At 48.0% G+C, this 20,074-nt stretch overlaps 1 protein-coding gene and 1 long non-coding RNA gene across 6 annotated transcripts in view; one reads left to right on the forward strand and one right to left on the reverse strand.

Moving 5' to 3' along the window:
• The window catches only part of palld (palladin, cytoskeletal associated protein), a 50,522-nt gene that overhangs the window by 22,468 nt on the left and 7,980 nt on the right, over positions 1-20,074 (forward strand). For 2 of the 5 annotated variants that reach the window (XM_061824203.1, XM_061824204.1), the window contains exons 3-10: positions 1,913-1,979; positions 2,275-2,392; positions 2,469-2,531; positions 2,640-2,781; positions 2,950-2,973; positions 3,569-3,688; positions 4,153-4,555; positions 18,361-19,038. In XM_061824203.1, the coding sequence (XP_061680187.1) occupies positions 1,913-1,979; positions 2,275-2,392; positions 2,469-2,531; positions 2,640-2,781; positions 2,950-2,973; positions 3,569-3,688; positions 4,153-4,555; positions 18,361-19,038 (1,615 nt within the window). Of the gene's footprint in view, positions 1-1,912; positions 1,980-2,274; positions 2,393-2,468; positions 2,532-2,639; positions 2,782-2,949; positions 2,974-3,568; positions 3,689-4,152; positions 4,556-11,764; positions 11,905-12,218; positions 12,296-15,449; positions 15,646-18,360; positions 19,039-20,074 lie in introns of those variants that run through there. The other 3 variants (XM_061824207.1, XM_061824205.1, XM_061824206.1) reach the window with 3 other exon arrangements.
• Positions 1,615-3,465, reverse strand: LOC133503073 (uncharacterized). The gene is made up of 4 exons (XR_009795624.1): positions 3,102-3,465; positions 2,636-2,771; positions 2,351-2,517; positions 1,615-2,020 (listed from the first exon to the last, which is right to left on the reverse strand). It is a non-coding gene; the product is annotated as an uncharacterized LOC133503073 (long non-coding RNA).

Here is a 20,074-nt window from a genome sequence, read left to right on the forward strand (position 1 = left end):
GGTGACGGAATGCGCTGCCTTGCGATACGAGTGACTCGACGTGTGAATTTTTGGGGAAGCGAGCTTGATCTGGACGATTTTTGCTTTGACTTGAGAGTAAAATTTTGAGATGAGAGCGCTGTGGCAGTGAACTGAACTCACTTGGCAGCAATTCTTCCAAAAAGCGGCTTCAAACTCTTTATTGCCACTCCCAGCAGAGGTTTTGTGTCAAAGTAAACGTAAAATTGCCCATTGTGTACAGTAAATACAGTGATGCCTCGGTTCTCGACCACAGTCCGTTCCAGAAAAAGGGTTCAAGTGATTTGTTCAAGAACTGAGTCGATGTTTCCCATTACAATGAATGGAAAAAGAAATAATGCGTTCCAAGCCTAAAAAAAAAATGGCTTTTCCAAGCATTTTTTTTTTTTAGCTTTTCCTGATAATAAACTGCATAGTAGAAATACATGTATAGTTTCAATACTTTATGTAATGAAATAATTTAAGAAATATATATTTAGTTTTTGCTTTAGTAGTAGAGTACACTAGGCTGGGAGTGCAATGTCGTGTCTGTAGCGACTCAACTTATCGCTATAGGAACTGGCTTCAAACTAACAAAAAAAATGAATAAACCGTGGTAGCTTGAGATACGAATAACCCAACTTCCAAGTTTTTGGATATACAGTGATGACTCGGTTCTCAACCACAATCCATTCTAGACAACGGTTCGAGAAGTGATTTGTTCAACAACTGAGTCGATGTTTCCCATTAGAATGAATGGAAAAAGAAATAATGCATTCCATGCCTAAAAAATCCGGCTTTTTAGAGCATTTTTTTTTCGATTTTCCGGATAATAAACTGCATAGTAGAAATATATGTATATTTTAAATACTTTATGTAATAAAATAAGTTCAGAAATATATTTATTTTTTGCTTAAAATGTATAATTTAGTACTAGAGTACACTAGGCTGGGAGCACATTGCCGTACCTGTAGCGACTCGGCCCCCAGTCTTGTAAAAAAAAAAAAAAAAGTTATTAACAAAAGGGCAAAATAACTTCAAACAAGGAACTTGCCTTCTTTGGAGCCATGATTGGGGGTTAATCCGCTCGTCCTCCAAAAGAAGAAAAACAACAGTCGCTACCGGGACACGTCTGTGTACAGAGGCTGCGTTGCGTCATACACAATAACAAAAGTGCGCTGGTTGCGCCGCGCGCATTATGTCATTTCCGTTTTTTTTTTTTACGAATTGACAATAACGTTACGTTATTTCCGTTTTTTTTTTTCGCACCGTAGGGAATCCGCAACCATGCGCGTCGTGGGTCAGCTGGTCTGGCCACGCGCAATATGTTATTTACGGGCTTTGTCGGTGGCGTTCGAGTACCGATTTTTGTTCGAAAACAGAAGCAAAAAAAATCTCGAGATTTTCATTCGAAAACCAACTTGTTCGAAAACGGGGACGTTCGAGAACCGAGGCTTTACTGTACTCAGGGTAGGGACCAGATATTTTTTGGGTTGTCAATACATATTTTCAAGCCGTACAAACCTCCTCAGAAACATTATTTATACTCTTCAACACCTTTTAATTTCCTGTACATATAACAATGCGCAGTAGTACTGCACACGATGTGCATTTGATTCCTCGTTATGTGTTGTAATGTTTTGTTGGTTTTTTTTTTCAACACCCAAAAAAATTACAGCAGTGACTCAAAATCCCACCATAGGGTGAATTATGCGCGATATGAACCTGATTTAAAAAAAAAAAAGAATTCTGTGCATTGATAGGTGTACTGCAATACAGTGAGGGAATAGCGTAGTATATTTCAAACAACCACAATTGCTCGACGACGTGAACAACTCGCTTGATTGATGGAGGAAATAACGCTGACCAATCGCAAACCCAAAAGTGTGTTGCAATTGTTGTCGTCTGATTTCAGGAGCGTCGTCATCCGACTCCGACGGAGAAGGCTGGCCGTCGAAGTCCCGATCGGGAAGTATGCCTCTGTACGTCATCTTTTTCTGCCTCGTTCCCCTGCTCACCTCCCCTTGAACCGCAAAGTCGACAAACACGATAAATTTTCTTTCTGATCATCGGCAAATCCGGCACGCACCGTTTTGATACAAAAACCCCAAATGTCAACTCTTTCGCCTTGAAATTTCACGAGAAGGGGGGAAAAAGTAGAAAGCTAGGTCGGAGGTCGGAGGTGCTCCGGCACAGGCGCAAGATTAGCACCTGACGCTGGTGACGTAAAACAAGCGAATGGAAAAATCAAATCGAGGCCTCCGTTCTCTCTTGTAGCCTACAGAAGAAAACGACTTCCATGTCCCTGACGATCCGCCCGCCGTCCCCCAAAACCCCGGAGGTGCCGCCTCACCGCTCCACGCTGGTCCAGTCGCTGTCGCAGCCTCCGCAACGGGTGATTGTCCGCCGCCGCGCTGCAAAATGGCCTCCCCGGGCCTGGCGCTCAGCAATTTTCTGTGCGTCCCTTTTAGATGCAGAGTCCGCTGTTGTCGCTGTCCGGCGCCGAAGGATCGACTCGGCCTACGTTCACAAAAGTGCGTCTACGTTTATTGAACCCGTCAGCTTTCCAAAAGAATCCCACCTCATTCGAAATGAATCCACATTGTGACCTTTTTCGACTAAGCGCGTTCGTTCTTACTCAGCTGCTGCAGGACACCCAGGCGTCCGAGGGTCAGGCGGTGGTTCTGGAGTGCAGGGTCCGCGGGGGCCCGCCTCTGCAGGTCAGGTGGTACCGCCGAGGCGAGCAGATCCTGGACTCCCCGGATTTTCGGATCCTCCAGAAAAGTACGTGACGTTTCTAACTTTGCGACGCTAACCATGCTAATGCTAATTTTTCATTTATACGGTTCACAATTTGTTTATAACGTCTCAGACATGAATTGCGTACGTTTTAACGTACTTGGCTATTCTAATAATTACATTTTCTCTCTTTTTGTGTGAAATGTACATCAGAGCCTCGCTCGGCGGCCGAGTCAGGTACGTCCTACGATCCCGCGTCTGACTTAACAGTGTTACACGGTGTAGTCAGGCAAGGTAAACACACTGAATAACAACAATGCACACAGGTGAGCGTTCAGGTGTTGGCTCTCCAGACTGTGACTCACCTGCCTGGACACTTGTTTTGACTCACCGGCGTGCACACCGCTGCCTTCCACTTCCACGTCTCACGCGTCTGTCATGTCTCATTTACACACAAATAGCGTGTCAGTCTCGCAGTCGGCGTCTCGTTTCCACTTTACTGCTTTCGCCCGGGAGCGGTGTTTACGCTCCTCGCATTCGAGTGGCGCGATGAATTGAAACGGAGTCGCAGTGAAAGATTTGCAGTTTAGAAAAAAGGGCGACGAAGCGCAGCCGACCTTGCAATTACCTCAGCGTTCGGCTCAGTGTGGACAAATACAGAGCACTTCGGTTTACGGGTCTAAGATTAAACTTTGTGACATTTTCTTGCCGTTTTAGAATCAAAGAATGCAAATAGAGAACATCACAGGATCTAAAAATGATCTCTGTGGGACCCCGCAGGCCATATCGTCTACTGCAGTCGTTTACTTTTCAAATGTTTTGTTTTCCCCAGACGAGATCTGCACCCTAGTGATCGCTGAGGCCTTTCCGGAAGACGGGGGCCTGTTCTGCTGCGCCGCCTCCAACCCGTATGGTTCCGTGAACAGTTCCGCCAAGCTGACCGTCACAGCGGGTGCGTCCAATCAAATTTCAAAGAATGAAGATTGGAATTGGGATGCAGTTTGACAGCAGCATCTGGATTAGGATCCAGATTGAGATCAGCGTCGGGCCCAGGTTCAGAATTGAGATCAGGAGCCATATTGAGATCAGAACTCGGACCAGATTAAGATCATATTTGAGTCGGGCCCAGAATCAGGATGAAGATTGAGATCATAATGAGGATCAGAAACTTTCTAGCAATTTCGGGGAAAATTTCAGAAATTTTCCACTCCTTCGCAACCTCAAGGGTGTCTAATGTTGTGGTCCTTTTGTGCGCTAGCGAGTGCGTCACACGCTCAGAGGGAAGTGTGACCAAACAGGAAGTGCCTGAACTTCAGATGAGATGATACGCAGACACTGAGATAGATAAAAGCCAGAGTGAAAGTGGGCGAAATAAACAAAATATTCCCATTTTCCCTGACGTTGATTTCCCCTCAGGAGCCGAGGACTCTTCCTCCAGTAACGGCGTCTCTGGAGACGGCGCTGCGCTGGAGAATGGGCCATCGTTCACCCCACCGCTGCCCCCGCCCACCGAGATCAGCCTGCTGGAACTGCCACCCAAGATGGCGCCTCAGGAAGTCGAGCTGTGGCCTCCAGAGGCCGAGGAGACGCCGGAGGAGACGATTTTCGTCCCCAACGGCCAACCCTCCTCTCCGCCGTCTCCACCTGCAGAACCCGTTGCGCCGCCTCCGCTTCCTCCACCACCTCCACCGTCTCCCCCACCGCGATCTGCCCGTACTCCCATCCAGATCCCGTCAGACTCACCTCCCACCCCCGGAAAGCTGTCTCCCTCCCCCGCGAGGGAGGCCCCGCCGCTCCCCACCAAGCCCAAACCGAAGCTGTGAGTACCTACCCTGCAACCTGGGGTGGGTGTAGGGACTCCGGGGGGTGGGTGGGGGAGATCAGACCTGCCGCCAGGGAGTCGCCTCTGGGATACCTGAGAGGGTTGTAAAATGGTTAAAGGATGGAGGGGGGGGGGGGGGGGGGATACCGGCAACAAAAGCATTCCGCTGCCATGACAGTGTCGCCGTTTGCCAGGATAGTCCGCCAGCTGCGCTCTGTACGTTTATGTACAGATAGTGTACATAAATTACAGTACGCCTTGCACATTGGAGGTTTGGCAAAATGCAAATGTACCGATTTTTGGGGGTAATCTATCTCCCATTAGTCTCTTTTGGTGCTCATCACAGGCCATGGCCGATAATCATTAAATGTAAATTAATAACAGGACGGCGCTTTATTTCGTCAGGCCATATCCTTGTCTAACAGAAAAAAAGGTGCTTTTACGTGGGTGTCAATTACTTAATGGTGACAGGGTTTGTTTTTTTTATCCTTTGCAAATAGCAAGAGAACGCCGCAAATTGTGTATCGTTGGTTATCTACATTTTCATTTGGCAATTGGACATTTCAAAAAATAAATAAAAAGTGATGGATTATTTGTTTTTGTAGACACTAAAAAAGGGATTAAGTATTAGCACTGGACCCAAATCACCAAATTTTTAAATATGCCACAGACCAAACTGCACTGTTTATTCACAGAATTATTTCAATTTAACTATTTTTATAGCAGAAATGTCCTTCATTTTCATCTTTATCACTTTATTTCATTTGCAACCTTTTTAGGTTGACTATTTTTTGACTGGGGCGGCACGGTGGATCAGCTGGAGAGGGTTGGCCTCACAGTTCTGAGGTCCCGGGTTCAATCCCGGACCTGCCTGCGTGGCTTTTCACTGGGTGGGCACTCCGGTTTCCTCCCACATCCCAAAAACATGCGACAGTCTTTGGACACTCTAAATTGCCCCAAGGTGTGATTGTGATTGTGGCTGTCTCAATGTGCCCTGCGATTGGCTGGAAACGAGTTCAGGGTCCACCCCGCCTCCTGCCCGTTGACAGCTGGGATAGGCTCCAGCACTCCCACGACCCTTGTGAGGATAAGCGGCTAAGAAAATGAATGGATGGATATTTTGACTGGACGGCACAGTGGAGCAATTGTTTAGAGCTTTGGTGTCACAAATCTGCGGGCCGGGGTTCCAATCCCGGCCCTGCCTGTGTGGAGTCTGCATGCTCTCCCCGCGCCTGCGTGGCTTTTCTCCGGGAACTCCGGTTTCCTCCCACATCCCAAAAACATGCACTAATTGGAGACTCTCAATTGCCCCTATGTGCGACTGTTGTCTTGTCTCCACGTGCCCTGCAATTGGCTGGCAACCAGTTCGGGGTTCACACCGGGTCCCGTCTGATGATATCCGGGACTGGCTCCAGCATTTCCGCGATCCTTGTGAGGATAAGTGGTTCGGAAAATGGATGGGAAGTCAACGGCATGGGCGACATTTCTGTGTTCTGCCGCCTGTGACCGGCTTTATGCGAAGAGGCAAGTGCGTCCATATTCCTTTTGTACAGTCTCCGGTGTTTTTCTTCGGCTCCAGAGTGGTTTCTAATTTTAGGACCTGGATGACTAAATCCAAATAATTTACGGGACTCAATTTGACTGGAACAACATGACTTGACAAAACCAAGGAAAAAAGCCAGAAGGGGAACATCGAAGTTGCGCAACTCAGATGAACCGAGGTGAACGTCGGTTATGCGTTTCACGGAGAGGACAAATAACGCCGTGATAGATGTCGTGGAGACTGTTTCGGGACCACTGGGGACAAAAAAATGGTTTTAAATAAACGTGCTGGTGCAGCTCCAGAGTGCAAAGTGGCTAATATGCGAATAAACGAAGAGCCGGATCGTATGACCTGACTATTGACTTGCGTCATGACTCAACGAGACTTGCTTGAAGGTTCTGACTTCAGAGTAATTTTATGACTTGCTCGTACGTGACTAACCCCACGCGTGAGTTGCACGGTCCCGTCGCGTCCTGTCCGAGCTGTTCGATTGTGCCGCGAAACGAGGCGAGGTGGCAAGAAATCACAAGTCAATTTTTTGGTTTTGATCCAAGCACCACTTTAGAGGACCGTGATCAGAACAAAGTGCAAAATCCTTTGATTTTTTTTTTTTTTGTACTTCATTAAAGTGCTGTGATTGACATATGTCAGTTTTCACTGGTTTTTCATATTTTCCACTGGAACAAACGCTGATGATGATGATGATATCTTAGTTATAATCATTCATTAATTTTCTAGTCTCAATCTTGTTCCTGATCCAGGTCCTGATTCTGATCTTAATCTTCATCCCCAATTCTCAAAGTGCTCATGATTATAGCCCATCCATCCATTTTCTTCGCCGCTTATCCTCACGTGGGTCGCGGGGGGTGCTGGAGCATATCCCAGCTGGACGGAGGCCGGGTATACCCTGAACTGGTCGCCAGCCAATCGCAGGGCACATTGGGACAAACAGCTACACTCACAATCACACCTAGGGGCAATTTAGAGCGTCCAATTAATGTCGCATTTTTTTGGGGATGTGGTAGGAAACCGGAGTGCCCACCCGGAGAAAAGCCACGCAGGCACGGGGAGAACACGCAAACTCCACACAGGTAGGGCCGGGATTGAACCGGGGGACCTCAGAACTGTGAGGCCAACGCTTTACCAGCTGATCCACCGTGCCGGCTGATTCTAGCCTAGAACTTCTTATTGTGGTTCTGATCTCAGTTTTATATCTGGACCTTTATTCTGCCTTTTTAGAAGTACTGTGTTTATTTCACATGGAATATGTTATGTAGACTAAGATTAATAAGATCTTTTCACTTAGAACAAAATAAGAACCTTCAAAACAAAAATGGACAGAAATATCTCCTTCCGAATCTCGTGGTCTGGTCCTGCTGATAAGATCATGATTGTGATTGTGCTCTTGACTTGAATTCTGGTTTTTGACACCACGTCGGAGGTCCATTCCTTCCCCCGCCGTCTGCGTTACGGTGCCGACGGAGGCCGCGGCTGCCAGGCATTGGCGGAATATCTGCGCCGTGACTCACGGACTGTTTGTGGAAGTGGAAGTAATCAGCTCCCTAATGAAGTCTCGACAATGGCTCCCTGGCTGAGGTGTTGCTTTTGGTTTTGTGCGTGAAATCAGCAGCACGTGTGCTTCGGATGCGGTTCACCGGCAAGCGAAAGGGAGACTGGCGGACTTTCCTAGAGGAGGAAAACAGAAAGAGGCCGGAGAGGGGAAATAAATCTGAACAAGAGTTTAAAAAGGAAAAAAAAAAAAAAATCATATAACGTCCTATTGGCCTCCTGTGTTGAGAGATGGGCAGTCCTTAAATGGACACGGGAGGCCCGGGATTGGCTGAGACGCCAGGCCAACTCTGCACGCAATTGGTCGGTCAGGCTAGAATGACCTGCGGGGAATAGAGAAAGTTTCCAAATAAGGAAGAGAGCTGTCGGCGCTGACCTTCCTCTCAAGTGGGGGGGGGGGGACGGTATGACGGAAGCGGGTCACGGAAGACCCGAGTGGACTCGTGTGTTTTTGCGACTTCTTGACTGAATGGAAAGTTAACGGTCGGCTCGCAGACGGCAGACGCCGCCGTGGTTGCCCCGGGAAAGAACGAACGTTCCGCTCCGCTGTACGCCGACCGCCACGCTCGGAGCAATTGCACAATAATGTCAGCTGCGAGGGAATGTCATTATTTCCAAATGAGGACCAGTTTCACAATGTTTGTAAACAATCTGGCCCGGAGCGCTTCCGGCTAGAAGATAAGTGATCGACCACCGCTGACCTGAGCTGAACTGCTGACCAATGGAGTACTTTGTTTTGGGTTGGGCTACCAGATATTACCCCGAATGGTTTTTCTCTCCCAATTTCTTTCAATAAAATCTAAATGAAGAACCTTGTAGGTGAGAATAAATCAAACAGATGTCATAAATCCAGCAGACACCATTGGAAGATGTAGAAAACACTTCCGTAGTGATCAAACCTCCATCCATGATTCTAATGTCAAGATTCAGATTCAGATTTTGATCTCTATCCAGATTCAAACCCTAATTGTGGATTTTGGTTTTAGATAATTTTTTTATGTAGTAGTTTTCTTTTAATCCTGATTCTGGTCATGAGTTAAATCTCAATTCTAATTATGGATCTAAATCTGTTGTCAATCTTACTCCTGGTCCTGATCGAGACTGCGATCTCTATCGGATCGTCTGTCTTAATCGTGATTATGATCCCAATCATGATCTCAATCTTTGATCTGGATCCTGATGTTGCTTCTTAGTCTGAACACAATACTGATCCAGGTCTTCATCTTCTGTAACAGTATCCTTGTTCTGATTGCGATCCTAATTGTGTTTCTGGCATCGATCACGTTGTTCTGATCCTCATCTCACTTTTGAGTGTGCTGTAATTATGATTCCAATTCTGAAGTGGATCCTTGCCCTTGATAATAACTAGACCTTCAGAATCCAGTTTATGATTCTGATCCAAAATTGAATGATGATTCTCTGCTCTTGATCTGCTTGATCAACTCACTGGCGATTCTTGTCCTGATTAGGATTTCAATGTGGATCCTGAATCCTGCCTCGGTCCTGGTATTAGTCCCATTTCGTCATCCAGATCTCAACGTGTATTCTGGTGTCGTGAGTGGTTGAAGCTGCTCGTGTGATCAACGGTGATGTTTTAGACTTTGACTGGCCTCTTAAGAACTGTCGTGACTCAACAATAGCAATGACTCCAGACCCTGGCCTCATGTTACTCTGACACATTGACCTGGAACCCCGCCACCCCCCCCCCTTACCCCCCGTTATCACGCAGAGACCAACATCCACCAGGAACCCCACTCCCGCCGGCCTCCATCAACGCTGTGATTCATCAACGGGCTGGAAAACATTGCATGAGCGGGGGCTTTACACACAAAAATAGAAATGAGTGATTCCCAAAGGTATTGTTTTTCTTTTAAATGTTGAGAAACTGAATACTGGACACATGAAGCACGGAGGACTCGGAGCAATCCTCCCACTCTGTACTTTATGCGCATGATGGATTCCCTTTTGATTGGACACCAAAGGTTACACGCTTTCATGCAGTATGAGACCACTTCCTCATTTTGAAACCCAAGACATGATGTGGTATTCTTTGGAACATGAAGTAAACCCTTTCCAAAGGCAGATAGATTTTGTACCCACGATGTGGTGTGCTTTGGACGCTGACTTTTCCAGTGATCCGTGCAGATGCAGTACGGTGTGGTATGCTTTGGACCATGAGATGTCCCCTGTTCCTGATATCTGACATATTTTTCCTGAGAACAGACCGGTCTGTAGATGTAGGACCTTTGATCTGGTGTTTTTTGGATTTTTGAAACACTTTGGGGTCTCCGTCTGAGTCCTGCAGTCAATGAAATTGACACTCCCACGTAAAAACGTGATGTTTCTGACACGATCCTTTTCGAGAGCGCCAAAGGAGGACTCGTGTGTCTTTGCATTTGTCCGCCGTGTCACGTGATCCTTTTGAGAACGGCACCGTCAATCCATCTCCCGTCATGACGGCGTCGCGAGCCCGACCGCAGGACATTTGATCTCCGTTTTAGGGACAAAGACAGCCAAGTGATTATTACCGCAGGGAGTTTCCTTTGGTCTAAAAGTGCTTTGTTGTGAAGGCTGAAGAAGGTGCGATGTGGATAGGCTTTGGATCCGGAGCAGTTCCTTTCTGTGCGCGACAGCCAAACAAATTATGACGCCTCCTTTGAATCTCGACTGTTTCTTATCTGTAGACAGAGATTTGGATATCAAGTCTAATGTGGTGTGCTGTGGATGAAGGCGTTTTTCGATAGATTGTGGACATATGATGTGGTATACCTTGGATCAGAACTGTTTTTGAAAGCCCCACAATGTGGGATTCGTTTTCCATAGATGATGGCCGTACGGATATGGAGAAAGCCTACGACAGAGTACCAAGAGAGGAACTGTGGTACTGCATGCGTGTGCATGCATGTGTGGCAGAAAAATATGTTGGAATAGTACAGGACATGTATGATGGCAGCAGAACAATGGCGAGGTGTGGTGTAAGGGGTGACAGAAGAATTTAAGGTGGAGGTGGGACTGCATCAGGGATCCGGTCTGAGCCCCTTCCTGTTTGCAGTGGTAATGGATAGGCTGACAGACGAGGTTAGACTGGAATCCCCTAAGACCGTGATGTTTGCAGATGATATTGTGATCTGCAGTGAAAGCAGGGAGCAGGCGGAGGAACAATTAGAAAGATGTATTACACATGCACTGGAAAGGAGAGGCATGAAGATTAGCCGAAGTAAAACAGAATATATGTGCGTGAATGAGAGGGGCGGAAGGGGAAGAGTGAAGTTCCAAGGGAGAAGAGATGGCAAGGGTGGAGGACTTCAAATATTTAGGGTCAACAATCCAGAGCAATGGTGAGTGTGGTAAGGCAGTGAAGAAACAGGTCCAAGCGGGGTGGAACAGCTGGCGGAAGGTCTCTGGTGTTCTATGTGACAGAAGAGTCTCTGCTAGGAGGAAGGGCAAAGTCTGTAAAACAGCGGTGAGGCCGGCCGTGATGTACGGATTAGAGACGGTGGACAGGAAGTAGAACTGGAGGTGGCAGAAATGAAGATGTCGAGGTTCTCGCTCGGAGTGAGCAGGTTGGATAGGATCGGACAGCGTGTCATCTTTTTCCATCCAAGCCTATCTCGCGCATCCTCATCTCTCGAACCCCAACTGTCCTCATGTCTTCCCTCACAAGATCCCGCAAGCCTTCTCTTTGGTCTTCCTCTCGCTCCCTCTTCCTTGGTAGCTCCATCCTCAGCACCCTTCTCCCAATGTACTCACTCTTTCGCCTCTGGACCTGTCCAAACCATCGAAGTCTGCTCTCTCTCGAACCTTGTCTCCAAAGGATCCAACTTTGGCTGTCCCTCTGTTGAACTCATTTCTTATGCTATCCAACCTGCTCACTCCGAGCGAGAACCTCGACATCTTCATTTCTGCCACCTCCAGTTCTGTTGGAAATTTGATGTGGTATGCTTTGGATTGGGGAAAAAGACAAAGAAAAAGCCATCCCGGGGAAGCTGTTTTACTCTGAAGGCTCTTTTATTGTGAAGGCTGATGGAGGCCCTCCCTGCCTGGCAGACAGCCTGACTCATGCGGCGGGAGGGCAGGGCCGAGCGAGCGAGGGAGGGAGGGAGGGAGGGAGGCAGAGGGCGTCCGTCAGCGTCTGGGCCGCCGAGCGAGCGCTCGCTATATAGGCCGCTCCTACCTGACGCGGCTGCAGTCGTCTGCAACGCTCCTGCACGGCGAGGACGCCAAGCGCTCAAAGGTAAAAACAAAACAAAAGATAAAATAACGCAAAATACTGGATTTGGACTCGAAGTTGAGGATGTAGTCGGTTGTATGTTCATTTGTTGTGCCTTCATTTCAACTTTAATGCTGCCGTAGAGAAGTTGAAATCGTTTGCCGTGTTTGTGCCCTTTGGACGGGACAAAGGTTGCTTCTTGCTTTTCTTGCTCTGCTTGTCAAAAGAAAGTCTTGGAGTTCTTCCTCCTCCTCCTCCTCCTCCCGCTAATCCCATTTGATGGAGATGCCTGCGCCGTTGCGATCCGGACAAGAATGCGTCCGGCATTCCTTGTGAGATCGAGGGAGCGGGGAGGAGGAGGAGGAGGAGGAGGAAGGATGAAGGCGCACGAGGACGGTGGTGGTGGACGTGAAACGTGAGACGCCAAAAGGGAAGAAAAAGCTTCTCTGTGCTGCCTTTGAAAGGAAAACAGTCTGCTTCTATTTTACGTGTCCGTGCGCAAGGGCCTGGAGGCCGGATTGAATGGAATTGGGGGGGTGGGGGTGGGGGGGGGAGTCATTTTTCCAAAAGTCAGCTGACTGGGGTGTGCGAAATAAAACAATTGACTTCTTTCAAACGTGTCAAATCGGGACCGTCCGGCAGCGGTCAGTCCGGATTTTTCCTGGAACATTCCTGGCCCTGCATAGTTCTGGCCAAAGCTGGCGTTGAGGCTTCTTTCAAAATCCCGCTTTCACTGAGTTATGACTTACTTACGTAAGCGTTTGCGTTTACACACACACAAAAAGGAAAAAAAGTTGCAGTTATTTTGGGGGTCAAGTTTGTCATTGAGTTAGGCTGGGAACCATATTTGGTCAATTTAGCAGGCCTTGAGCTTTTATGCAACTGTGCACCCCTCATTATTGTTATCATAATAATTATTATCATTCATACTATTATTATTACAATTATTATAGTTGCTTTAGTTTATGTTGTATTTTTTTGTTGATACATGTATATATTTTTTTTAATTTTCATGTATTTATTTATGATGAGAGTTATAATTATTCAGAATGTAATCGTCTTCTTTTTATAAATGAGCTTTTAAAGTTTATTTTTATTGATTGTATTTTTTATTATTTTTATGAGCTATTTTGTTCTTATTTTTGTATTTTGTTTCATTCAAGTATTGTAAGGCCATTATAGTGTTTATACATTTAACAGGGTGGCACGCTTTTGAGGACCGGGGTTCAAATCCCGGCCCCGCCTACGTGGCGTTTGCATGTTGTCCCCGCGCCTGCGTGGCTTTTCTCCGGGCACTCCGGCTTCCTCCCACGTCCCCAAAAACATGCAACATTGATCAGGGACTCTAAATTGCCCGTTTGATTGGTTGCCTGTCTTTCTGTGGTGTGCGATTGGCTGGCAACCAGTTCGGGGTGTGCCCCGCCTCCTCCCCGACGATAGCTGAGATAGGCTCCATCCCTCTTGCGACACTTGTGAGGATACGCGGCAAAGAAAACGGAGGGATGGATAAGTGAAACACTTTGGAGTACAATTCCGACTTTTGGAATTAATTTCCCCCGATATTCAACCACCGCTTTTTCTCGTGTTGCTGATCGGCTTGCAGAAGTCACCTGACCCGCCTACGTAACACACGAGGCGTCAAACGGGGATGCTCGTAAAAGTGTTGCCAAAGTTGGGAAGCGATGACGCGTTTCCTGTCCGAGGCCCAAATCAGCCGGTGCAGCATTTTTCTGGGAGAATCCGTTGTTTGCGAAAACTCACGTTTCCTACAGCCCCCGAACGTCCCGCCTGTCTCGTGCCTTATTCGCAAACCCCCACGACGACCTCATTAGCGGCCGCGCACGTTTATCAACTTCCTGTTTCCCCCCCCCCCCCACCCCCACCCCCCGTTTCCTGTCTTCCGCCGGCTTGTAAAACAAAGCGGCCCGCAGCTCGGGACCGAAATGTGGCGTCCCAGCTGGATGGAGGAGTGCGGCGAGGCCAGCGCCTTCAAAGCGACTCGCGGCGAGGCCCGAGAGCGCAAACACAGCTGCGTCGTCACGGCGACGGAGGAACACTCGTCACACTCTTTAGTTCTGCCTCGGGACGTGTGAGCGGCGCACTTGAGAATTACGCGACAGTCCTCTTTTTAGGTCGCCATGTTGTGGATTATGAGTTTTTGGGGTTTTTTTATTTTTGTGTTGACATATCGACAGCAACCAATTTTTATGACTTTTACGCTTACTTTGGGTTGTTGGACTTATGATGTTATCTGCTTTGGAGTTCCAGTTCCAATGAAGTTGGGCAGTTGCATACAATGTAAATAATAACAGAACACCATGATTTGAAAATCCTTTTCAACCAACATTTCGTGGAATACGCCTACAAACACACAAGCTGTTAAAAGTTCAAACAGATGAACTTTCTTGTTTTTTTTGTGTGCAAATATTAGTTTATTTTCCAGTCCCCAAAAATTTTGGACAGGGGCATGTCCTGGCACCTCCTTGCTCGCTTGCCTAATGTACAACTTCAGTTGCTCAACAGTCTGATGTCTCCATCCACCAACACACATTTTCAGTGGAAGACAAATCCGGAATGCTGGCAGCTTAGTCTAGTACTTGGACTCTTTGACTACATTGCCAAGATGTTCTAACACATGGAGAACATGGTTTGGTATTGTACTGTTGATAGAAGGAGGGATGCCCCTGTATCAGACGTTGCTTGGATGGCAGCATATGTTGCTCCGAAATGTGTACGCACCTTTCAGAAATAATGGTCCCTTCACAGACGTGCTGGTTACCCATGCCACGGACAGGAACACAGCCACGTATCATCACAGACGCTGGCTTTTGAACTTTGCGCGAGGAACTATCCGGATGGTCCGTTTCCTTTTCGGCATGGAGGACACAACTTCCACGATGTCCCAAAACAATTTGTAATGCGGACTCGTCAGACCGCTGCACACTTTTCCACTTTTCGTCAGTCAATCGCAGATGCGCTCGGGCCGAGGGAAACCCCGGGGGCGTTTCTGACTGTCGTTGATATTTGGCTTTTGCTTTGCTTGGTAGGGTTTTAATTGCATTTGTAGATGTACCAACCAACTGTGTGAAGTGACAATGGTTTTCCGAAGTCTTCCAGAGCTCACATGGAGGCAAACATCCTTTACACTATCATGCCATTTTTTTAACGCAGTCCCCCTTGCGGGGGTCGAAGGTCACAGCCATTCAATATTGGTTGGTTCTGAAGCTTTTGATGATATTGCGACGCGTAGAAGATAAAATCCCTGCGATTGTAAGTTGAGAAATGTTTTTAAGACTTTGCAGTTTTTCACAAAGTGATGAACTTCCCCTTATCGTTGCTTGTGAACTGAGCCTTTCAGTATGCCCCCTTTCATCCCCAGTTATGAGACCCATCTGTTTCCACTTACCCCGCTCACCTGTAGACGGTTCCAAACAAGTGTTTTTGCAGTTTTTTTTTCCCACCGACCGTGTCCCAGCTGTTTTGGAATGGGTGGAAATTCGAAAATATCAGCAACGTAGACAAAATGATCGTTCTTCAGCTTGAACATTGAATAGCTTGTCTTTGCAGTTTGTTGAATATAGATTTGCAAATCACTGTATTCTGTTTTTATTTCAGTATTTCCAGTACGCCAAATCACAGCCTCGTTTGAAGTGAGGTTTCCTGGTACCCTTCGGGTTGCCATTTGTTGTTTTCGCCAGACCGCGAGCAACGCAACGAGTGACGACGCGGCACGCTTCGGATCACGAGCCTTTCACAGATGGATCGGTAGATATCCGTCTCCGTCGTGTTGGTGGTCTTCCCTCGGTTGCTGCGAGACGAGGCCACCACGAAAAAGTTTCCCCCTCCGCTGGTGCCGAGCACAGCCAAAAAAGGAAATCATACTGCTGCACGACGCCCGCCGGCTGCCAAACGATTCCTGTAAAAAGCCCGCTTTCGCGCGTTGGGGAATGCGAGGAGCAAATGTATATCCATGCTGGACATACACGAGTCTGTGGGTGCGGGTTGGGGGGGTGCAGAATTGTTAGAAAAACACTTTTCAGGCTTCAGTGATTTTTTTTTTTCCTCTCTTTTTTTATTGTGATTGTTGGACATCTGGAAAAGATTAAAAGGGGGGGGGCACGTGAACGCAACCCTGGGGGACTCCTAATTTTCTTTAAATCTGGGATGTGCCTTGTACTCATCAGGCCTCAAGCTTTAAAGTTGCAACCTTGAGGTGACCTACATTCGCGTTTTGTGTGGTAAATTCTTTGCATTCATTGATGATTGAAGCGTTCACTTGGCTCGGGCGGTACTCGCGAAAACCGTAAGCACCGCACAAGAGAAATCAACAGAATGCATCCGCACTACGAGAAAAACACGTTGGGAATGGCTAAGCTTTGTTTGACGGTGTCATGCTAATGACTCAACAAACGCGGCGCTTTTCGGGTTTCTGGCAAACTCACGCGTCAAAGGTAGGGGAATTCCACCCCACGCCACCGATATATTTTTTTATCTTCTGCGCAGAATGACTGCGGCTTACTGAGGACCCGAGAATGCTCATTTGAAAAATAGCTAAGCATTGTACTGCCCCCATGTGGCCAAGCCATGCACACCACAAGGAGGAGCACATTGTCTATTGAATGGAAGTAAAAAAAAAATGTCAAATCTATTTGTTTTTTACATTTTATTTAATCATGTCATGACTGTATTCTTTTGGAAAGTATCTTCTAGAGAGAATTTGTATTTGTATTTTTAGAGGGCTGACGCGGACTTTGTATCGGTCTGGTGCGGCAAAAAGGGAGCTCAGTCGAAAGGCCAAGCTCTCAATTTAGCACTCGATCTACGTTCCGACCCTCACCTACGGCCACGAGCTGTGGGTCACGACCGAAAGAACAAGATCCCAGATCCAAGCGGCCGAAATGAGTTTCCTCCGCAGGGTCTCCCATAGAGAGAGGCTGAGAAACTCGGTCACCCGGGAGGGGCTCGGTGTCGAGCCGCTATTCCTCCGCATTGAGAGGAGCCAGATGAGGTGGCCGGGGCATCTGATCCGGATCCTTCCCGGACACCTCACTGGTGAGGTGTTCCGGGCACGTCCCACCGGAAAGAGACCTTGAGGACAACCCAGGACACGCTGGAGAGACGTAGTCTCTCGGCTGGCTTGGGAACGCCTTGAGATCCCTCCGGAAGAGCTCCGAAGAAGTGGCTGGGGAAAGGGAAGTCTGGCTAGCCCTGCTGAAGCTACTTCCCCCGCGACCCGACCCGGAGAAGCGGTAGAAAATGGATGGATGGCTGGTTTTTTGGGGGCTGGAACAAAGTCATGACTTTCCATTCATTTCAATAGGGAAAGATGATTTTAATTTTGCGTGTGATCACGGAACGAATTAAACTCGTGTACATGACAGCGCTGTTGCTAAATGTCCTAATCTGTGAGCGTGTGTGTTGGGAAGGAAAGGCAGCGCTGCGCTGATATCTTATCAGCGTGGAGCCGTCCGCAAAGAGCCGCTAAAAAGGTGTCGACAATGCACGGAGGAGATAAGTGTCGCAGCAGCACTTGCTGTTGTTTGCCACTCGCGCGTTACTGCGAGTGTTTTGTTTCTAAGCGCATTATTCAAGCGTGCGCATGCGCGGTTCCTCCTGATTTGCGGTCATCAGCGTCTTGACTCGCTACGGAGGACATCTAGGATTTGATTCTCGTCGAAATGAATGTTTAGAGGACAAGTTGGAACTGTTAATCCTGTTCCTGTGCATACGGCCTTCATGACGCTGTAATGTGTACGCCAGGCCAGTAGTTGGCGACGTCTCTTTGTGATCTCGCTGCTTTTGTTCGGCAACGTCAGAAAGACTTTGGATTGGGAATGTCTGCACATACTTGCGCATGTTAGCCATTTGATGTTTTATGCTTTGGATAATGACTGGTGTCATAGATTAATGATACCTAGATGATCGATATCTATCGTGATATTGCTTTGACTATTTGAACAGTCCGGGTGATTTTCTCCTGTGATCAGAAATCGGGGCAGATCACAACATTTTCAGATGATCGCCATCTCTTGAAAAACGTCGCCTCTAAGCCGTGGTGCTCCGTAGCGAGCGACGACTTTGTCTGCATAGATCGTGTTTGAAATGGCCACAAGTCCGCAGCTTGTTAAGCGTAACGAGGCAGCGAGTGAGATGTTTACGCGGCCAACGCCGAATTCTGCAAAGACAACGGCACGGAACGGTTTGACCGACAGTTTCGTTCAAATGTGACTTGCCGTCGAATAGAAGTCGAAGTCTCTTGTCCAAAAATATTTCACGCCGGCAAAGTCCAGTCCGATTTGAGCGTCAAGCAAGCAGCAACGCAGCTCGACTGAACACTGGCAAGAGGAACATTAGCGTTAATTACATGCTAGTAGCTTACATATTTTTGGGTTTCAATGTAGATTGTTTCTATTCGGAACCCGCGAGGATCCGTGTGAAGGAAAATGCCGATGAACGTGTTTGTCATTTGTTTAAATGCAGTAACGCATCCCAGCTGAAGCAGCTTCAGGAGCAGATTCTGTTGGAGCAGCAGGAAGCCGCCATCTGGCAGCAGCAGCAGCAGAACCAGGAAGTCCCGCCTCCTCCGCAGGAAGTGATCCAGTCCGACTCCCCGTCTCCGCCCCTCCCTCCTCCTCCTTCCTTCCAGGAGCTGGAGACCAGCGCCACCATGCAGGCGAGCACCTTCAACTACGCCCGGCCCAAGCAGTTCATCGCCGCCCAGAACTCCGGCGGCGGCGGGTACGCCACCCACTCCTCGGGGTCCTCGGGCTCAAGCCTGTCATCCCCCCTGTCCCCACCGGCCTCACATAAAGCCTTTGTCAAGTTGGCAACGCCACCGCCGCCGTTCTCCCAGGGCGTGGACTCGCCCGGCTCGCCCTCCTTCCCGCCCCCGCCGCCACCCTTTTTAGCATCTGCCAACTTGCTTTCGCCGTCAGGCGGCGGCCAAGACTTCCTTCCTCCGCCACCCCCGCCCCCGCCGCCTCCACCTCCGCCGCCCGCCTGCGTCTCCCCGACCCTCTCGGACGCGTCGTCGCCCTTCTCGTCCGTCCCGCCGTCGCCGGCCTCCCACTTCCTGTCCTCGGTGCTGCCGGCCACGCCCACCGCCCCCGCCGGCCCCGCAGTCAACGCGCTGGGCCTCCCCAAAGGCAACGGCACAGTGTGAGTTTCCGAAAAAGCGTATCGCAGTTTTGTTGTAGACACAACTCTGGATTGTTTTGACTCTGTGGATTATTTCTCGTGCTTCCGTTTATTTCTTTTGTGCAAGGTGGCGATGAGCATTATCTGATGAGATCAGCGATTAATTATGAGGAAAAAAACATCCCACCGTGTGTGTTCTCAACCCCCCCCCCCCTTCGATATTATTTCAATTGGTTTTGCTTATTTCTATTGCGCACGTTGTCTCGCTACAAGGTTTGACGTTTTTGCATAGCAAAAACCAAAGTGGGGGGGCGGGTGAAAAGGAAAATAAACGCAACCCACATTCACAGGAACAACATGGCCGCCACATTAGAAACCTGAAAACCAAATAGTAGATACAACCCCAGTATTTATTAAAAATATATGTAGAACTTTGCTGTACTCGATTAAACCAGGGACTGTGATTTTGATGCGCGAAAAATCACACGCGTAAAATTTGTTACGATTACAAATGCATAAATATTGAAAGACGTAGCTTATTTTGTGTAGTCTTGACCGATGTTGCCTCTAAGCTGCGCCACTGCGCAATTGCGCACTCTCAGGGCACATGAAAACCGATCCAGCGCCTTGAACCAGCACTCGGTCTCTAACATCGAGCTGCTGCTCAGCCTACTTCTACTTCCTAGTTTGCCTGACACCGCCCCCCCCCTCCGCTCTTAAAGGGGTACACTCATAATTACAAACGGAACCCACACCCGCAACTTTATATCCGCGGGCATGACTGGGTGGACCACACCCGTGACTTTATATCTGCGGGCATGACTGACCACAGCCGTACGTTTTTCCAAATGTGATTGACTGCCGAAACACAACATGATAGATATGATTGATTTGTGATGTGTGATATGATATGATGTGATTCTTTAAATGTAACTTACAAACCTAACCATGTAAAATAAGTGACCATTTTCTGGTCTGTAAAAGTAACAATTACTACTTTCCTGTTAGCCATTTTAGATTTTGGGGTAGTGATACATAAATACCTTTTCGTACAGTA

The sequence above is a fragment of the Syngnathoides biaculeatus genome, chromosome 7 (assembly GCF_019802595.1).
Source record: "Syngnathoides biaculeatus isolate LvHL_M chromosome 7, ASM1980259v1, whole genome shotgun sequence".
NCBI classification, from domain to species: domain Eukaryota; kingdom Metazoa; phylum Chordata; class Actinopteri; order Syngnathiformes; family Syngnathidae; genus Syngnathoides; species Syngnathoides biaculeatus.